The 19,632-nt window shown below is 42.3% G+C and overlaps 1 protein-coding gene across 1 annotated transcript in view; it reads left to right on the forward strand.

The window, feature by feature from the left end:
• Positions 1 to 2,112: 2,112 nt before the first annotated feature.
• The window catches only part of KCTD8 (potassium channel tetramerization domain containing 8), a 171,270-nt gene continuing 153,750 nt past the window's right edge, over positions 2,113 to 19,632 (forward strand). Inside the window, exon 1 of the mRNA XM_087816860.1 lies at positions 2,113 to 3,126. Within this exon, the coding sequence (XP_087672986.1) occupies positions 2,181 to 3,126 (946 nt within the window). The 5' untranslated portion in view covers positions 2,113 to 2,180. The remainder of the gene's footprint in view (positions 3,127 to 19,632) is intronic.

Raw genomic sequence — 19,632 nt, forward strand, 5'->3', positions numbered from 1 at the left:
ATTCATATATACATATGCATTTTTATTATATATCCACTTTATTACAATTTTATGGCCTGTACCATACTTATCAGTAGGAATATTTGCCTTATGATAAGTGGGCTTCATTAGTAGTGGTTTGGGGCATTATTATTTATTCATCTATAAAGGTTATAAAGCCTCTTTTAATTCATTTTCCAGGAACTATTTATTTAAATCCCAAGTGTTTTCTGATTTTAGCTTTTAAAGGAAGGGTAAAATCAGTTCTACTTACTAATTTGATTAATCACTTTATAAACTTGGTGGAGATGATATGCTTAAATAAAAGTATTGGATGAAGAGGCTTATCACGAACCTAGTTTTAAGTCCTAGTCCTTTGGCAAATATACTGTGTTCTCTCATTGGTCCATTAGGTTCTCTCTGCCTCAGGTAATACAGCCTCAAAATCGGTGTAACATTTTCTGTGGATGTGGCTTATAAGGAGCAATGAATTATATATAGTTTGTAATGCTCCAAAGAATTGCGTGGTACTTATAATAAAATTTTTATCACAAATCTAGTTGTTGTTGGTATTTGGTGTATTGAAAGAGAAGGAATCCTAAGTAGGCATTAATTTTTTTTTTTTTTTTGAAAAACACACATTAATATCTTTTTTTTTTTGAACTTTCAATCAATGGGTAAGGTTCATCTACATTATTACGATAATGTTTGAAGAAACTACTTTGTGTCCCAGTATACTCCTTTCACTTTTGCACTTTATAAATGAATGAGTGTTTTTATATTTATGAACACAAAGGGACGGATGGCCTGTTCCGTTCTCCCACACCATGAAGGAGACCTCCTGTGCATTTTCACGTCGCTTTATGACAAATATTGCTGATCTGCGGGCTGTAATTGTGCTCTGGACAATGGAAATTAAGGTGCGCTTAAATACATAGTATCTTGATTTGTGACCTGAGCCTTGGGGTTAAAAGACCAATAACACAGGAGCCATTTCTCTTGCTCGAGGGGCTGGGACGGAAGCGCGGAGAGGGACGGAGGGAGGGACCGGGCCGCCGAGGGGAGCCGGAGCCGCCGCCGCCCCGGCCCGGCCCCGCCCCCCCGCAGTCCCCAGCGCCTCCGGCCCCAGCGGCCCCCAGCGGCCCCCAGCGGCCGAGAGGAGGGGCACGCACGCAGTCGCTCACCCGCAGCCCTTCTCAGTTGGGGGACTGAAATCGGCCTCCGCCTTAGCAAGGCTGCAGCTGCTCTGGCGCGCGCCGTTCCTTGGGCAATCGTGGCCTGGATTGTAGCCGACCTTCCGACCTTTCGCCCTGCCCTTAAAAAATCCGGGTGGGACACTATCAGGGGCTCGCCCCGCTTTCTTTCGGCGTCACTGCTCTCAGGCCAGCGCAGAACTAAGGGTCAGGAGACTGGCCTCGCGGGTTAGAAGCCCCCCCAACCCCCGACTTCCGTGCTAGAGTGAAAACCGCGCACCACCAAGAGCGCGAGTCTTAAGGTGTGAACGGGCGGAGGAGGGAGGGAAGGAGGGAGGGAAGGAGGGAGGGAGGACGGACCGACGGAAGGAGGGCGGGAAATGAAGACAGACGGCGTCCGCCCTCCGCCCGTCCCAGGTCCCCGCCGCCGACCGCGCTCGCGGCGCAGCAGCTCCCCCCGGCGGCCCGCCCCGCCCGGCCCCGCCCGGCCCCGCCGCCCCAGCCCGCCGCCCGCCGCCCGCCGCCGGCGCTTATCTCTTTAAGTGACAGCCGCGGCCCGCGTCCCGGCCCCGGGCCTGACGTCAGCGCCGCCTCCCGGGCTGCGCGGGGTAGTTAGCGCCACGGCCCGCGCTCGGGACTCGCGGCGCGCTCGCCGGCCGCCGGGTGGCGAGTCCTCTGCGCTCCCCCCCGCCTCCCGAGGAGGGGCGCGCGGCCGCCGGAGCGCCTCCCGCGGGTCTCCGCGCCACTTCCCGCCGCCGCCGCCCCGGGAGCGGCCGCTCCTGCCCGCGCCGCCGCCGCGGTTCCTGCCGCGCTCCCCCGATGGAGCCCGAGCGCCGCCGCCGCCGCGCGGAGCCCTGAGCCCGGCCGCCCCGGCCGGAGGAACGCGCCGCCCGGCCCGAGGGCGCTCCGCGCGCGCGCCGAGGCCGGGGGCCGCCGGGGAGCAGGGCACCGGCTTCGGGATCGAGGAAGTGCGGCTCCCCAGTGACTCGGCCGGCGGCGGGGCGCACCATGGCTCTGAAGGACACGGGCGGCGCGGGCAGCACCATCCTGCCCATTAGCGAGATGGTGTCCGCGTCCAGCTCGCCCGGGGCGTCGGCGGCCGCGGCCCCCGGGCCCTGCGCGCCCTCGCCCTTCCCGGAGGTGGTGGAGCTGAACGTGGGCGGTCAGGTGTATGTGACCAAGCACTCGACGCTGCTCAGCGTCCCGGACAGCACTCTGGCCAGTATGTTCGCGCCCTGCAGCCCCCGGGGCGGCGCGCGGCGCCGGGGCGAGCTGCCCAGGGACAGCCGCGCGCGCTTCTTCATCGACCGCGACGGCTTCCTCTTCAGGTACGTGCTGGACTACCTGCGGGACAAGCAGCTCGCGCTGCCCGAGCACTTCCCCGAGAAGGAGCGCCTCCTGCGCGAGGCCGAGTACTTCCAGCTCGCCGACCTGGTCAAGCTGCTGTCGCCCAAGGTCACCAAGCAGAACTCGCTCAACGACGAGGGCTGCCAGAGCGACCTGGAGGACAACCTCTCGCAGGGCAGCAGCGACGCGCTCCTCCTGCGGGGGGCGGCGGCCGCGCCCTCGGGGCCCGGGGCGCACGGCGGCGGCGCGCCCGACCGGCGCTCGGGCTTCCTGACGCTGGGCTACCGCGGCTCCTACACCACGGTGCGCGACCACCAGGCGGACGCCAAGTTCCGGCGCGTGGCGCGCATCATGGTGTGCGGGCGCATCGCGCTGGCCAAGGAGGTCTTCGGGGACACGCTCAACGAGAGCCGCGACCCCGACCGCCCGCCCGAGAAGTACACGTCCCGCTTCTACCTCAAGTTCACCTACTTGGAGCAGGCGTTCGACCGCCTGTCCGAGGCCGGCTTCCACATGGTGGCGTGTAACTCGTCGGGCACCGCCGCCTTCGTCAACCAGTACCGCGACGACAAGATCTGGAGCAGCTACACCGAGTACATCTTCTTCCGTAAGTGCGGGCGCCGCCGCGGTCCTCCCCGCCCGGCCGGCCGCCGCCCCGGGGGCGGGCTCACTAACGGGCGCCGCGGGCTCTCCCCGCGGGCGCGGGCGCGTGGCACGCCCGATTCGCGCGCTCTCCTTTCCGAGCCCCCCTTGGTCCCTGGGGGCGCGCAGGTCCCACGCGGTCCTCCTTCTGAACTTTCCTGCTCTCCCTCTGCCCGCCCTGCGCCCGGGATCGCGGGGCTCTTCCCCCGCGGACGGAGGGAGGCAGGGGTCGGGAGAGCCGGCCGGGCGCGGGGCCGCCCCGCCTCTCGGGCTCCTGGGATCGCGTGAGGCGCAGCGTTTCCCGCCCAGGGCACCCCCAGGCTCCCCCGTCGGTGCGGACCTGGCGCCGGAGCTGCCCGCGGCCCGTGGTTTCCGACGGCGCAGCCCCAGAAGCGACGGCTGTGCCCCCGGAGCCCGCGGGGGCCGGGGCGTGGGAGCGGCGGGTGGGAAAGCGGGCTCCGTCCCCCCGGGAAACCTCGGACTTCCCCCGACCGCTTGTCAAGTGCAAACTGTTCGGCCGAAGGCGGCGGGAACGGGAGTTCGGACGTCCGAGGGCTGCGGCCAGGGCTGGAGGTTAGGACGGGTCGCGTGTGCGCGCATCTCTCCCTATTTCTGGGTGTGGGGGGGATGTGGAGAGAGAGGTTGTATTTTCCTTCTGGGCATCTCAAGTGCGAAAGTGGGGGGGCTGTTGAGCCCACTTTCCCAGGGGGAATAAATCCCCGGATACTCTGAACCGAGGGAATGAGGGCGATTCCGGGAGCCTTCGGCAGGATGCTTTGCGCGGGGAGCCTCAGGAGGGCCCTGTGGCCAAGTTCAAGAGCTCCACCGAATATCAGGGGGCCTGGGGGTGGAGGCGGGGCGGGCTCCGTCCTCAGTGGCGTTTAGACAGACTAGGGAGCTGTTTGGGAAAATGAAAAGCCAGCTGGGATGGCAGCAGGGACATCGTTTGGCAAACGGCTTTTCTTTGGCAAGACGCAAGAAGCTTTGAAATTTGCCAGTAGTGTTAGGGAGAGTACCCCGAACGGCTATGACAGAAACAGATCGGTTTTAATTGTATTTATTTTGGTAATTTACTCACTGTTTGGGAACCAGACACCATTTCGCACTTTATTTTGACTGGAGAAGTGGAAAGGACGTCTCCTTGCACAGCTGCACGCTTGATTGGAAGGCGCTCCTTGTATATTCCAGGACCCTTGGAGGTAGGGCGACGAAACACAGCAGGCCCCGTCTCAGATTATGTTTTTTAATAGTGCTGGGTTTTCTGAGAAAGCAAAGCATTTCAACAGAGAAGCAAAGAAAGTGTACGCTGAAGTGGTAGATAAAAATCTAGCTGCCTTAATTATGTCATCGTATTATGACATATTGCACAGTAAAAACACAGATAGAGCCCGGCCGGTGTGGCTCAGCGGTGGAGCATCGCCCTAGGATCCAGGTTATTGCAGTTTGATTCTGGGTCAGGGCACATGCCTGGGTTTCGGGCTCCATCCCCAGTAGGGGGCGTGCAGGAGGCAGCCGATCAGTGTCTCTCATCATTGATGTTTCTATCTCTCCCTCTCCCACTCCCTCTCTTCTCTCTAAAATCAATAAAAACATTAAAAAAAAGATAGAAAAGCCATCCAAAGGAAGGTAGTGTTTTATTGCTTATATAAAAGGATCTCTTCAATATATATTAAGTAATTAAACTTTTTAGCATTATTCTTTACATTTTATCCCTTATCAATGGGACCTTTATTAACATTTTAGATCTTAAATGTTTATGTCATTTCAACATGGATATATTTTCAAGCATTTCCGAAGATGAGATGAAATGAACTTTTGGCTTTCATGTGGTTAGTGATGTTTGTTAGAGAAGATATAAACATGTGTTCTGCAGTTAAGCTTCTTGCATTTTGGAATCTTTCATAGATGTGATGTTTCTTTTTCCCGTAGAAAGTTGTGGGCCTAAAAATGCTTATTAGTTTGTTTATAAAGAGATAATAACAGCCCTAGCCTGCAGCTCAGTGGTTAGAGCATCAGCCAGAGCACAGAAGCCCAGGTCCTCGTCAGGGCCTGTAATTTATGTGGCTCTCTCACATCAATGTTCCTCTCTCTTCTCTCGCTCAATCTCTCCCCTCCCCTTCCCTGCTACTTTCCCTAGAATCAATGAAAAAAATATCTTCCAATGAGGATTAAAAACGACAACAAAAAAGAAGTAATAACAGGTTATCTCTAAATTATGGAAAAAAGTCCTTAAAATAGTATATTGAAGTAGGAAACAGCCAATTTAACTAATAAGGTAATTTGAGAGATATTTGGAATTAATTCAGAATATTTCACTTCTGGAGCTAGAAGTGTTAACAAAATGAAATAGTCATATTATGAATAACTATTTGCAGAGTACTCACATAACTAATGAGCTCACATAACTAATGAAGTCTAAGATTCATTCATAAAAGTCCCAGAAATCTAAGGAAGCAACCCAAAACTTTCCTCATAATTACCAAGTGGGGGGAAATACACAATTTCAGATTAAATATTGTCCTTTTGGAGTAGTATTCCAGTCGTTGACCAGTCTAATATAGTTGCCATTTTTAATTTATTATGTAAAGTTGATATTAAATACTGTTATACATACATTTATTTTATGTTTTGTATGGCCTGCAGCATATTTTCACAAATTATTTTGGATGAGATTCCTTTTAATATTGGTAAATGAAAGCACATTGTAAAATATTTGTATTTCCACCTTACTCAGTTTAGGTAATGATGCAAGTATACAGCATGTAATTATCTTATTTAGGGATCTCTATTTAAAATGAATATCAGTGCTATTCATTAAAAACAAAATTATTGTTGGACTTGTTTGTCCACTGTGTTCTGAATGCCCAAGAGAGCCTTATTATCTTTGATTTTCCCTTTTGACACAGTACTTTCAACAAATATTTATTTAGTGTATAACATGCCTCAGTCATTTTAACACCTTTTTAAGTTCAGGGTGCACATGAATTTAGTTTGAAGTTTCTCTAATACTGTAGAATTGTAATTTATACACTTGAATCTCAATTTCTGCTCCTGTCTCCTTCCCTTAGCCCCCTGTATAAACAGGAAGGGAATGGCATATGGTTGAGTAATCATGACACTTGCCATTTGCCAAATGTGTGATATTGGTTAAATTACTTACCTGTTCTATGTCTCAGTTTCCTCACCTAATATATTATAGTACCAATTTAATAGGATTTGAGAGTACACGTAAAGTGCTTAGAACAGTGCTTAACCTATAAAGATTAGCAAAGGTTAGCTGTTAACAAGAGTGCAGACTTGATTATTTCTTGTTGATATTAAATTTAAATTTTGTTTTATAGCATATGTTTATTTAATTTTAAAGTTAATTGGAAAATTATTTTGCAATTAAGTGATAGAATAATAAAAACTTTCAGAAGTTTGAAACAACCCACTTAATAACCACCTTCTTTCAGTTCACCTAGCTTTGCCCGTCATAGTCCAGTTAGGTTTTTTTGAATCAGCTCCAACAGAATTCTTCTCTGATGCAGCGCCAAGAAGGGTTTTAATGCTCTCCACCAGGCCTTGAAACTTTGGCAGTATTTTCTGACAAACACTGAGCTAGATTCATATCTCCTTAAGTGCTTGTCTCCAAGTCATTGGGTTGTAATGCTAAAGGTTATAGACAGGCTATTAAACATTGAATACCAGCTTCGTTTAGCTCCATGGACACTCTTATCTATTCTCAGTCTTAACTCATTATTTGATGGTTGTTTAGACTCTGCAACATATACTGGTACTATTATACTTCATATTATTCTAATATTTAAGATGGATTGTTCTTTCTTGAAGAAAAACAACAATTGATTCGGCTTTCTCTTTTTGAGGCGGTGTCTGTGAAGTGCATTTGTGGCTGTTTTTAGCAATGTCTGGGAGACAAAAAATGTTGCCATTATATGACATAGACAATAGATAGTTATTTGCTTGAAATGTGATACACAGACCACCCATACTTAAAACTAGCGTTACATATATCCTTTATTTCTCATACTCAGTGAGTTTACAGAAACAAAGTACTCGGTTTTTGATCTTCTCTTACAGTGCTTTGAGTTTTGTGCTCCATATGTTGGCTGAGTAAGATGTGGTACCAAAGTACACCTTCCTCTAGGGTTTCCCTTGATATTCTTTAAGTTTGGTATATCCGTTTTTGGTGTGAATTAATGCTATTACTGAACTGGGCTATGAAATCTAATTTGTCTTACTAGAGTTTTATATCCTTTCTTTCAAATTCTGATTTAGTTCATCTGGTTGGCTTGAAGAAATCTAGTTGAATTGAAAATGTTAAAATAGCTATTCAACAGGTTAGCAGGCCTGTTGCATTAAAGCTTTGTAAGTAACTTCTTTCAAAGCCAGTTTATTTAGATGAATACCTTTAAAATTAATTATTGTTTTCCAGTCTAAAAATACTTCTACTTGTATCACCAAACACTGTGTTATGGAAAACAACTTTGTTCATCACTTAAAAAAAAAACCAAAAAACTTGTTTCTTTTTCTTCTGAAAACTTACTGGTTATTTCTATAATTATAATGTGAAAATTTCTGCAACCACATGGCTGAATGACCTTTGAGTCAATGGAGAATTAGAAAAAGGAATAGACGACTTTTAAAACACCAGGATTCTGATTTCATGTAAATAGTTGTAATGATAAAGCAGACAAAAAAAACGACAAAAATGTTGGAGAACCAAGAGTTTGTAGGCTGTGCTATGACATTGGCTCATAAGCACATTAAGGGCATTAAACTTTTAGTCTGGCATAGTACTGTCTCTAAACTCGATCTTTTTTATAGTGTTAAGCTTCAGCTTTCCCTGCCACCCTTTCTGCAGCTGAATGTTGGTCAACTGCTATGCAGATAATGAAGCTGAAAGACTTAAATGTATCACAAGCCTTATTTGGCAAAGTATTTCTCTTAGAGCTTACAATACTAAAACCCTCCACTTGTGTGTATGTGTGTGTGCAAGAGTGTGTGAGTGTGTCTTTGTTAAAAAGAAAAAAATTCTTTTTGGAAAAAAGAGACATGATCTGCATGAAATTATCATCGATTATTATCTATTCTATTGTCAGAAGTATTAGCTGGCGTTAGTTAAAAAATGTGAAACGATTTTCCACGTGGCATTCAAAAGTAGCCCTTTTTTGAATATGAAAATAACATAGGGAGTAAGGGGAATTTTATAAAAGAAAAGTAAAATTTTAAAATTTATTACCAATAAATTGCTAATAAAATCTTGATTTATTTCCTTCCAATCTTTTTTCTCTGCATGTATACATGATAAATATTTTTTTAAATTTATGATTCATACTATACAGATGGTTTATATACTGTCTTCATTTTGTATTATACATTTGATAAATTGATACATTTAATAACATTTCCCCCATGACATTAACTTCTTTATTGTCATTTAGGTAATAAAGTAGGATACAAGTTCTATGCCACAGGCAATATCATAAATATTGATGTTGAATACTTTCCCTGTAAGCTTAGGAAACATTTGACTGTTTTCAAAATACAGAATGTGTAATAAAAAGGACATTTACTCAGTACCTAAATTTGTGATGTACTTTATGTACATTACTTTCTTCACTATTTGTAACATCCCTTGATTTGGCATTAGTTCCCTGATACTTTGGTTAGGAAAATATGATTTGGAGAGGTGAAGTCACATACCTGGGTCATAGGACCCATATGGAGCTGAGCAAGAGTTTGAATAGTTCCATCTTACTCCTGAGCCCTTCCTCTTAAATATTTTAAAAGAATGCCTATTTAGTGCAGTCAATATGACAAATATATTTCTTTTTTTATGGTTTAATTTATCTTGATTGTTGTAAGTATTACAAATGTCCCCTTTTCCCCCCATTGATCCCCTCCACCCTGCACCCCCCCCCCCCAGGCCTTCACCACACTATTGTCTGTGTCCATGGTTTATGCATATATGCATATAAGTTCTTAGGTTAATCCCCCCCCCCTCACCCCCCGCATTCCTCTGGGATTCGTCAGTCTGTTCCATGCTTCTATGTCTCTGGATCTATTTTGTTCATTAGATTCCACATATGAGTAAGATCATGTGGTACTTGTCTTTCTCTGGCTTATTTCACTTAGCATAATACTCTCCAGGTCCCAACATGCTGTCTCATAGGGTAAGGGATCCTTCATTTTTTACAGCTGCATAGTATTCCATGGTATAAATGTCCCGGAATATGCTTGATATGATTTCAGTCTTCTTGAACTTGTAGAGACTGGTTTTGTGTCCTAACATGTGGTCTATCTTTGAGAGTGTCCAATGTGCACCTGAGGAGAATGTATGTTCTGCAGCTTTGGGGTGGAATGTTCTGTAAATGTCAATTAAATCCATCTGATCTAGTGTGTCATTTAGGGTCACTGTTTCCTTGTTGATATTTTTTTGTCTGTAAGATCTATCCAGTGAAGTCAGTGGGATGTTAAAGTCCCCTAGTATGACTGTATTGCTGTTCGTCTCTACCTTAAAGTCCTCCAAAACCAAGTTTTTCGTTTTTTGTTGTTTTTTCAGCCTGTGTGAGTCTTTTGTTCTGAGGTGTGTCTCTTATAGACAGCATATATTTGGGTCTTGTTTTCTTACCATTCAGCTACCCTGTGCCTTTTTATTGGAGCATTTAATCCATTTATATTTAAGATTAATATTGATAGGTACTTATCTATTGCCATTTTATTTCTTTCTGCCTATGTTTCTTCTCTCTATTTCAACTTCTTATTACAGCAGTCCCTTTAACATTTTTTGCAATGCTGGTTTGGTGGTGATTAACTCCTCTAACCTTTTTTGTCTAAGAAGCTCTTTGTTTCACCATCTATTTTGAATGATAGCCTTGCTGGATAGTCTTGGTTTCAGATCCTTGTTTTACATTACCTTAAATACTTCATGCCATTCTCTTCTGGCCTGTAGAGTTTCTGACAAGAAATCAACTGACAGCCTTATGGAAGCTCCTTTGTACTTAACAGATTGCTTTTCTCTAGCTGCCTTTAATGTTCTCTTTGTCTTGAATGTTTGACATTTTAATTATGATGTGTCTGGGCGTGGGTCTCTTTGCGTTCTTCTTGCTTGGGACTCTGTGTCTCCTGAACTTGTGTGACTTTTTCCTTCACCAGGTTAGGGAAGTTTTCTGTCATCAAACAGGTTCTCTAACCCCTGCTTACTTTTGACCTCCTCTGGCACTCCTATACTACAAATATTGTTAGTTTCATGTTGTCCCACAGCTCCCTTAGACTGTCCTCCTCTTTTTAATTGTTTTTTTCTTTTTGGTTCTTTCATTGAGTAATATTTTCTACCCTGTCTTCTGATTGGCTGATCCAATCCTCAGCCTCCCCTAATCTGCTGTTAATTCCTTCCAATGTATTCTTTATTTCTGCTATGTCATTCTTCATTTCCTTCATAGTTTCCATTTCTTTTCTCATGGTGTTGAGCATCCTTATGATCAATATTCTGAACTGTATATCTGATAGATTGCTTATCTCCATTTCATTTAGCTCTTCTTCTGGAGAATTCGTTTGTTCTTGCATTTGGGGCTTGTTTTTTTGTCTTCCCATTTTGGGTTCCTGTTTGGATTTGTTTCTATGTATTAAGTAGATCTGCTAGGACTCCCAGACTTTTGTTTGGTCATCTCACATTTGGTGCAGGCCAATGTCAGATGCTGTTTGTGACTAGCCCTGGGTACCCTGTTCAAAGCTTTCTGCACTCCACAGCTTATGGTTCCCTCTGCTGGGGCTGGGTGCATTTGGAAAGGACCAAGGTGTGTACCAAGGTCTGCTATTCCAGGCCCCATGTCCTGAAGCAGATCAGGCAGACTCAAAGCACCCAGAGGCTGTTATTCAGTCTCTTAATGAAACTCCACAGGGTGAGGTGAGAGGTTTTCTAACAGGGTGGGGCAATTGCTTTCCCCAGCAGGCAAAAGCTGCTTGGAACTTAAATGTCTGCCTGAGAAAGATGTCCTGCTGTAAGGGGGAATGACTCAGCACAGGAATCCAGATGGGTGCCCTCTGAGCTCTACTCCCCCAGCCAGCCCTCCTGGATTCTCCTCACACTGCTCTAGTCCACTCTGCCACCGCCGGAGCCCAAGGTGAGTGGCTGCACACGAAACCTTGTGCCTTGGCTCTTCAAGAGGGGCCTGCATTTTCAGGCGTCTCTCCCTGGCAGACAAAAACCCGGCTGCTTTCCACAGCCAGATGCTGTGTGGGCACCTTTCTCAGTCCTGGTGCTCTGGGCTGTGGAGCCCAGCCTGGGGTTTAGGCCCAGAGTCCTCAGTGGGACCCCCCACAGCTGAGATCTCCCTCTGGACCTCTAGCTGCTGCCTGTTGGAGCCCAGCCACCCCTCTTATGCCTCCACACTTCTCCCCAGTCTCTGTGCGGTCTCCACTTTTCCTCCTTGGTTATGGGAGTGCTGTCCAGCTCATCTTCAGTTGCAGTTGATTATTCAGGGTGGTTTTTCTATATTTTAGTTGTAATTCTAGTTTGATCCTGGGAGAGTGTCAGTGTAACTTCCACTCAGTCCGTCACCATCTTGGAATCTCTAGATAAATATATTTGAATGTCTGCTGAGCATGTAGGATTTACCTCTAGAAACAAAAAATGGTGATGTGAGCTGTATATGAATGAACCTAATATTTCTTAATCTATGTTCAGTTTTCAGAGTGTCATAAATGTGTTTTTAAATCTTTACTTGATGGAAGGGTTAACCTTTATTGATTAAGGCTATCATATTCCCGACAATTTTAAAATTAAAGAAAATAAACCATTTAACTCAATTTAGCACATTTTTGGGGAAAGAATTAATATCTATAGGTTTGATAAACTGACTTAAGTTTAAACAGTTAAGGTAGTTATATACTCTTCTTACGTAGAAAATTCTTTCTTTACCTTGTGTAATAAAACACGTTTTATGTTTTTTTCTTAGAAGATGGCAAAATGAAGAGAATCTTTAAGTTGAAACCCATTGTTATTTATGTATTGTTTATTGGTCGTAAATATTGGTTAATGCCATTGAATGATATACATGGTATAACTAGGTTCAAAACAGTAGCAGGTACCTGTTAAGTATTGAGATTGGCTTTGGTAATTTTGAAGCCTTAAAGTAGAGTGGAAAATATATACATTTATATTTATAAGGCAATATATACGTGCACATTGGAAGTACTTGAAAATTAACATTTTTAGATTACTCTTCAATCTATATCTAATTACACATATTTTAAAAGCCTCATTGAAATTAACTTCATGGTGTTTGAATGAGCTTTCAGGACTTAGCAGCCGCAACCCTGCCGGACATGCTGGTGGCATCTCTAATCGAGTGCATTCTTTTAGCAGTAGGAGTCTGTATACCCAGAGGTTTTGTGAGGATTCACCTAGAGAGTAATTTTATTCACAGGGTTTCAAAGTCACTCCAACAGGTAAGTTAAATACTTAAGTTCCAAGGGAAATGGTGAAGCTCCGGCTGCTGGCTCAGACGTACATGTCCTGTGCCTGTCACCTGTACACTTCTCTTCATTTGTTCCTGCAAGTGAGCATTTCGTGAAGCCTGATTACCCTGCAAGATTTATTGTATTTTGCACTTTCAAAAACAAACAAACAAAATATATGAAGTATATTATGCTGAACTTTCCTAACCCACTGATTTTTAACATAGCCATGTAATACTGAGCCCATGCTGTGGAATGTTTCTCCATTTAGCCTCTGCATGTATATCTCTTTTTATAGTATACTGGATATAGGGCCTCATTGTATTTTTTAAAATCTGAAATTACCTCTTTTTTTCTTTCTTGATGTATCTTACTTTTTTCCAGCTTTATTGGAATATAATTGACATATAACATTGTATGAGTTTAAGATGTACTACATGATAATTGATGCATTGTGATATGACGACCACTGTGGTGTTAGCTGACACTTCCATCGTGTCATGTAATTACCATTCCTTTTTGTGGTGAAGACATTTAAGATTCACTCTCTCAGCAACTTTCAAATATGTAGTACGGTATTATTAATTGTAATCATTTACAATTAATGATTACAATTGTCATCATTTACAATGCTGTGCATTAGATCCCCAGAGGTTATTCATCTTCCAACAGCAAACTGAACTCTGATCAACATCTCTTCATTCCTCTCCCACTCTCATCCCTGGGTAACCACCCTTCTTACTCTCTGTTTCCATGAGCTCTACTTTTTTAGATTCTGCATGTAAGTGATATCACACAATATTTGTCTTTCTCTGTCAGACTTATTTCACTTAGCATAATGCCCTTAATTCCATCCATGTTGTCACAAATGGCAGGATTTCCTTTTTTCTCTTGGCCAAATAATATTACAGGGTGAATATATGTTATATTTATGTGCAACACATTTCTTTATCTATTCATCCCCTGATGGACACTTATGTTGTTTCCAATGCTGCCTTGAACATAACAGCACGGATATCTCTTTGTGATCCTGTTTTCATTTCCTTTGGATATACAGGGGTGGGCAGAAGTATGGAGAGAGACATGCTGCTTATGATGATTATAACGGCTTTATTAACTCTGTGTTTCACGTTCTCACAACTAAATCTGCTTTTGCCCACCCTGTTTGTACCCAAGTGGGATTGCTCGATAATGTAATTATCTCTTTTCACGTTGATCTTTCTCATCAGCTTACTTTCCTTGAGAGTTGGCTCAGGTTTTACTTTTGTGTTCTTGGCCCCTAGTGTAATGTTAGTAGTGTACTAAAAACTCAATAAGTATGTGTTTTTTTGAATGAAAGTGAAAATTAATGAGTGAACCAGAGATGCTGAAGGTTCCATTAAGGTAGTTATTGAGTTGAGATTTAGTTTAACTTCAATTTAAATTGTACTTCCTGAGCAATTACTAGACTACAGCTCGGGGCAAGACACGTAAATATGAATGACAGAGACTTTTCCTTTGAGGTGATCACAGTAGGCTTTATGTTGTAGTGAATTATGTTCTAGAGGAGTTATTTAGTGTGCTGGCAAGAACAGAGGAATGGCATGAGAAGTTGTTACACAGGCACCTACAAAGAATGGAAATAAATGAAATGTTGACTAAAATGTGCATAGATTGAAATAATGTTATAAATGAAATTGTTAGAATTATAAGCATATACATGGATTCACACATATAGACACATACACACATTTATTTATAGTTAAATGGTTGGTGGGATAGAAGGGATAAGGGATCCAAAATTAGCAAACTTGTTTTTTTTCAGTGTATGAAAGATGTTGGGCAAATGCTTAGTGCTGCAGTCTACCCACAAACATGTTTCCAGTACTTGCATTTCAGAGTCTCAGAGTGGAGTGGCTGCTGCCCTAGACGTGGCCAGGCCCTGTTGTGGTGTAAGGTAAGTTCAGGAAGTTTCTGGCTATCCTCGTAGGTACTTGTAAAGGTGAGGATCATTGACTCCGTATTGCTATCTCTACCCTTAGTGTTTGAAAAGTACCTTAAAATAAGCTTAACATGTATTACTGTTTTATGATCAGTGTTACAATATCAGCTTCACTTGTACTCATTTACCTTGTGTTAATGTAGTTGTAAAAATAAATGAACTTTGTTGGCAATAAGAAGAGCACATAGTTTCATGATACCTAGTAGGATGCTCATTAGAGCAACATTTATTCACCAGTTAAACTTAGAATGCTATTTCTAACATATTGTAACAATTTTTATTGTTACACTTATATAGGGAAAAGTGTGTTAAGAATAATAAAATAATATCATAAAGAAATATATAGTTTTGACTTAAGGTCACTAGAATATTAAATGATGTAATCATTCAATTGTGCTACTTCCATTTCTTTTCACCAGTTATAATAACAAAAAACCTGAGCAAAATGGAATTCATATATATTGTTCTTTCTCGTAATTTTGTATAATTAGACATGTCTGATTTTTAGTACAAACAGACTGGGAAGAGTAGTACTGTGTTTAAGGAGGGACAATACCAGAATCTCCGCCCCTCCCATTCCTAAAGCAAAGCCCTGAACACTGAATGGTTTAATATTTTTTAGTGAGATTCTTTGACAAATTCTGGCTTGAGCTTTGAGATACTGGGAAGATAATTTAATCTCTCTCCTTAAGGGAAAGTGAAGAAAAATACTACACACATCTCAGAGGGTTATGAGGATTAAAAGAAGTAATATATATAAAACTTTCAGAAGAATATTAAACACAGATTAAATGCTTAATATGTACTAGCTATTGTTATTTATTAACTTAAAGGTCTCAAAATGCACAGCTAATTGCATTGTGATTCTTAGTACCACATTTCTTCTTTTTTTTTTTTTTTTTGAGGAATTTGATAGCTGTACCTTTTAAAAATTGCTCTGGTAGCATTATCTGGTTCCATTGTCATTAATAAAATTATTAAAAAGTTGTTGACCTACTAAATGTAAAAACAATTGTAATTTATTTTTAAGATAAGTTTATTCTAGTCAGATCTTCACTGCTTAGGCAAAAAATTAACTCTAGGTCTAGTGCTGATCAGTCGTCATTTTTGACATGATTAACAAGAATACTGGTATTCAGTGGTTATTGTCTCAAACTCTGGGTTGTATTTAGGCAAACACCTCTTAATCATACACTATATTATAATTCCTGATGAAGGCTTTTAGCTTTGATTTTCAGCAGTTTTATGTAAGAGAACAAATTGTCACAAGGCCAGGTGGGTTCAAACATTGCTCAGAGTTTGGGCCTTTGGCCAAAAATTTCAGGCTAGATTTTGGATTCAAGTACATATCTCCACAGTTTTAGGAAAACTATGTAAGATTTCAACTCAATCAGCTCCTATTGAAACTACACTGCACATTTGAATATAGGCTTTCTAATTGCTAAGTCTAGGTATTTGAGGAAAGCAGATCTCTAAGGCAAAAGCTGGCAGCCATTCCAAGATAATTCTCGGATATTTTGACCTCTTGGTTGGTGAAAGCTACATCTGGGATGTCTCTTTACAAGTGGGGGGTAAGGATTCTCATGCATATAATTCCAAAGTTAGGGTTTTTTTTAAGCTTAAGGTGTACAGCATGTTACTTTGATATATTTATGTATTGTTATATGATTGTTGATAAAATGATATGTAACACATTACATATAGTACAATATTATTGTCTATGTTTATTATACTGTGCATTAGATCTCTAAAGCTATAACTACTTGTTACAAACCTGTACCTTTAAGCAACAGTATCCACCATTTTACTCTTTGCTTTGTACAGGTTTAAATTTCTTAGATTCCACAAAGAAGTGATATAATACAGTCCTTGTCTTTGTCTGATTTATCTCACTTAATATAATATGCTCAAGGTCCATTCATATTGTTGCAAATGGCAGGATACCCTCCTTTTTCATGGCTGAATAATAGTCCATTGTGTACATGTACCACATTTTTTTTATCCATTCATCCGTTGATTGAAATTTGGGTGGATTTCATATCTTGGCTATTGTGAATAATATTGTGATAAACATGAAGAGTGCTTATATCTCTTTGAAATCCTGTTTTCTTTTCCTTTGGGTATATATCCAGAAATGGAATTGCTGAGTCATATGGTCATTCTGTTTTTAATTTTTTTGAGGAACCTCTATATTGTTTTTCATAGTGGTTGGACCAATTTACATTCCCACCAACAATGTGTAAGGGTTCCCTTTTTACCACATCCTTGCCAGCACCTGTTGTCTTACCCTCTTGATGATAGCGATTCCAACAGATGTGAGGCGATATCTCATTGTGGTTTTGATTTGCATTTCCCTGATGGTTAGTGATGCTGAGCATTTTTCATGTGCCTGCTGGCCATTATGATGTCTTCTTTAGAAAAAATATCTATTTAGTATTTCTGCTTATTTTAATTGGATTATTTGTTTTTGTTATTAAGTTGATTGAGTTCTAATATATTTTGGATATTAACCTCTTATTTAATATATAGTTAGCGAAAATTTTCAGCCATGAAATAGCATCATCAACACATGCTCCTGCATAAGATGATGAAATTACCCTTCATGCAAATGAATGTTTACTGGCCTTCCTCACAAAGGGGAGACCCTAAGTCTCATTGGCCCTGCGTCCATCTTTGGGTGATGTACAGTTGTGAATGTGATTTCTTGTGGAATGCTCCTCTATGAATTAATATTATAATATGTAAGTTATTTGCCCTCCATGCAGTCAATGAACAAATCAGATAGGAACAGGATGACTTCAGTGAACGCTTGTTGTCCAAGAATGGGAGAATGGGCCCCGCAGAGCACCACAGGTCTTGCAGCAAATTCTGCTGTGCAGACATCTCAAAGACTCCCTTTCCTACCAATAGAATAAATTCCATATTAAACCTATCTGGCAGCACCTGGTTTTGCTATCAGCAAAACTCCCTTGCCTATTGTGCTTTATGGTCCCATCTGTACCTTCTGGGAGATTCTTATCTGTTAATCGTCCTCCCTGGCACATTGGAGACTGGCATTTGGATGGTGCACCCCATTTGCAGCTGCACAGGTTTCACAACTTGCTTCCTAACTTTGCATGTTCAGTGGCTTGCAGGCTGCTTTAAGGATTAAGTAGTCTATGCTATTGATGGCCAGTTTTGCAATGTCTTTGGCAGAATTGCAGTGGACTTTTGGTTGGTTCCATGAGTGAATTAAGGGCAAAAAACCTTCTCTAATGTAATTTTTATACCTGAAGACTATTCTGTGGCCTCTGTGAATCACTCATTTCCCCCTTTCAAATCTCAAATTAATGTTTAGGAGTATGGTGCCAGCTTTGTCAGCAGGGCGATCGGCCTTGTGTGAAAGAGTTGTACCTCCTGCTAAGGCTGTACTTTTGTGGTTATATTTAGTTGCTGCTGTTTTGTGGGGTTTTTTTGGACTTAAATTTTTGTATTGTGAATATTTTAAACATAAGGAAAAAAAGACAATTGTTCAAAAAACTCCCATATAGTCATCTCCTAGATCCTGGATTCAACAGTAATTAAAATATAACTTCATCTTTTTTTTTCTCTCTAAAGCATTTTAAAGCATCTCCAAAATATTATGTTATTTGAAATCTGCATACCTTGGTATAGACAAAAAATAGATAGTTGGGGTTTTTTTTGGATAGTTTTTATATCAACACCATTCCATTATCAACTTAACTAGACAAATAATAATTTTGGCAATATCTGATATATAATCCATAATCATATTTCATAGATTGTATCAAAAGTATTTTTTATAGTAGTTTCTTTTTTAAAGTCAGGGCTGTATAGTTTAATTTTATGTGCATGTCTCTTAATATAGGATAGCTGCTCCCCCCCCCAGTTGTGAAATCATGGATATTTTATATATTTGAGCATTTCAGTCAATGACAGTTATTATTTTGGATGCTCAAGCAGTTCAGTCATTGACCAGCTAGTGACTCTGTGCTCTTTGGACACAGCCCATTAAGTCCTTGGTACATTACTTGCTGCTATGTAGCCACAACCTTTAGCTGCTTGGGTTCGTGGTATAGAAATAGCTGGATTTGTTAACTACCTAAATTTTCAAATGATAGGACTCTCCTTCACGTTCTCTTATAAGCTTCAGACAAAGAGATTAAAGAGTGCCTCCTTTGTAAGAGCTGTGTTCTCTTCTACTTCTTTTTTTTTTAAAAAAAAAATGTTTTCATTGATTTCAGAGGGAGAGGGAGAGAGAGAGAGAAACATCAATGATGAGAGTCACTGATTGGCAGCCTCCTGCACGCCCCCTCCTGGGGATCGAGTCCACAACCTGGGCATGTGCCCTGACCGGGAATCGAACCGTGACCTCTTGGTTCATAGGTCAACCCTTAACCACTGAGCCACTCCAGCTGGGCCTCTTCTACCTTTTTTGACAGTTTGTTGGGTGGGTCTTTCTCCCATATTAGACTTTGCGGAAAGAGGCAGGAAGCAAACAGTACACACTAATATTCTGAAATTCCCTGGCATTTTATCTCATGCTATAGCTTTAGTTGGCACGTGTCTACCTTCTAATGTACAACAGATTTTAATTTGACCAAATGGCCACTGTCATATAATAGTTGTTGCCAGTTTTCCCATCTGTAATATCGCTACCCTGAGGCCAACCTCCTGACTGCCTCCCTGCTACATTAAACCAGTTCCATATTTTAGGTTTTGTTATTGCAGAAAGGAGCCACATTCTCTAGTCCAAGTTCTATTTCTTAGTTACATAAAACCAAATGTGCTCTACTTAGTTTAAGTTGAAGAGATTAATTAAGAATATACGTAGCTTATAGAATCAAAGGAAGGATTAAAGAAACAGACTCTAGACTGAGCTCATAAGACTTCACTAGAGAACTGCTGCTGGAGTAGTTGGTGCCTTTGCCACCATCAGGGAACTCCGAATGAAGAATCCGCCGGCACAGCACAGGCCACTCCCCTGCAGCAGCCTCCCCGACACTGAGTGACAGTCTGTGGGAGGAC

Source organism: Miniopterus natalensis, chromosome 1 (assembly GCF_054644295.1).
Source record: "Miniopterus natalensis isolate mMinNat1 chromosome 1, mMinNat1.hap1, whole genome shotgun sequence".
NCBI lineage: Eukaryota > Metazoa > Chordata > Mammalia > Chiroptera > Miniopteridae > Miniopterus > Miniopterus natalensis.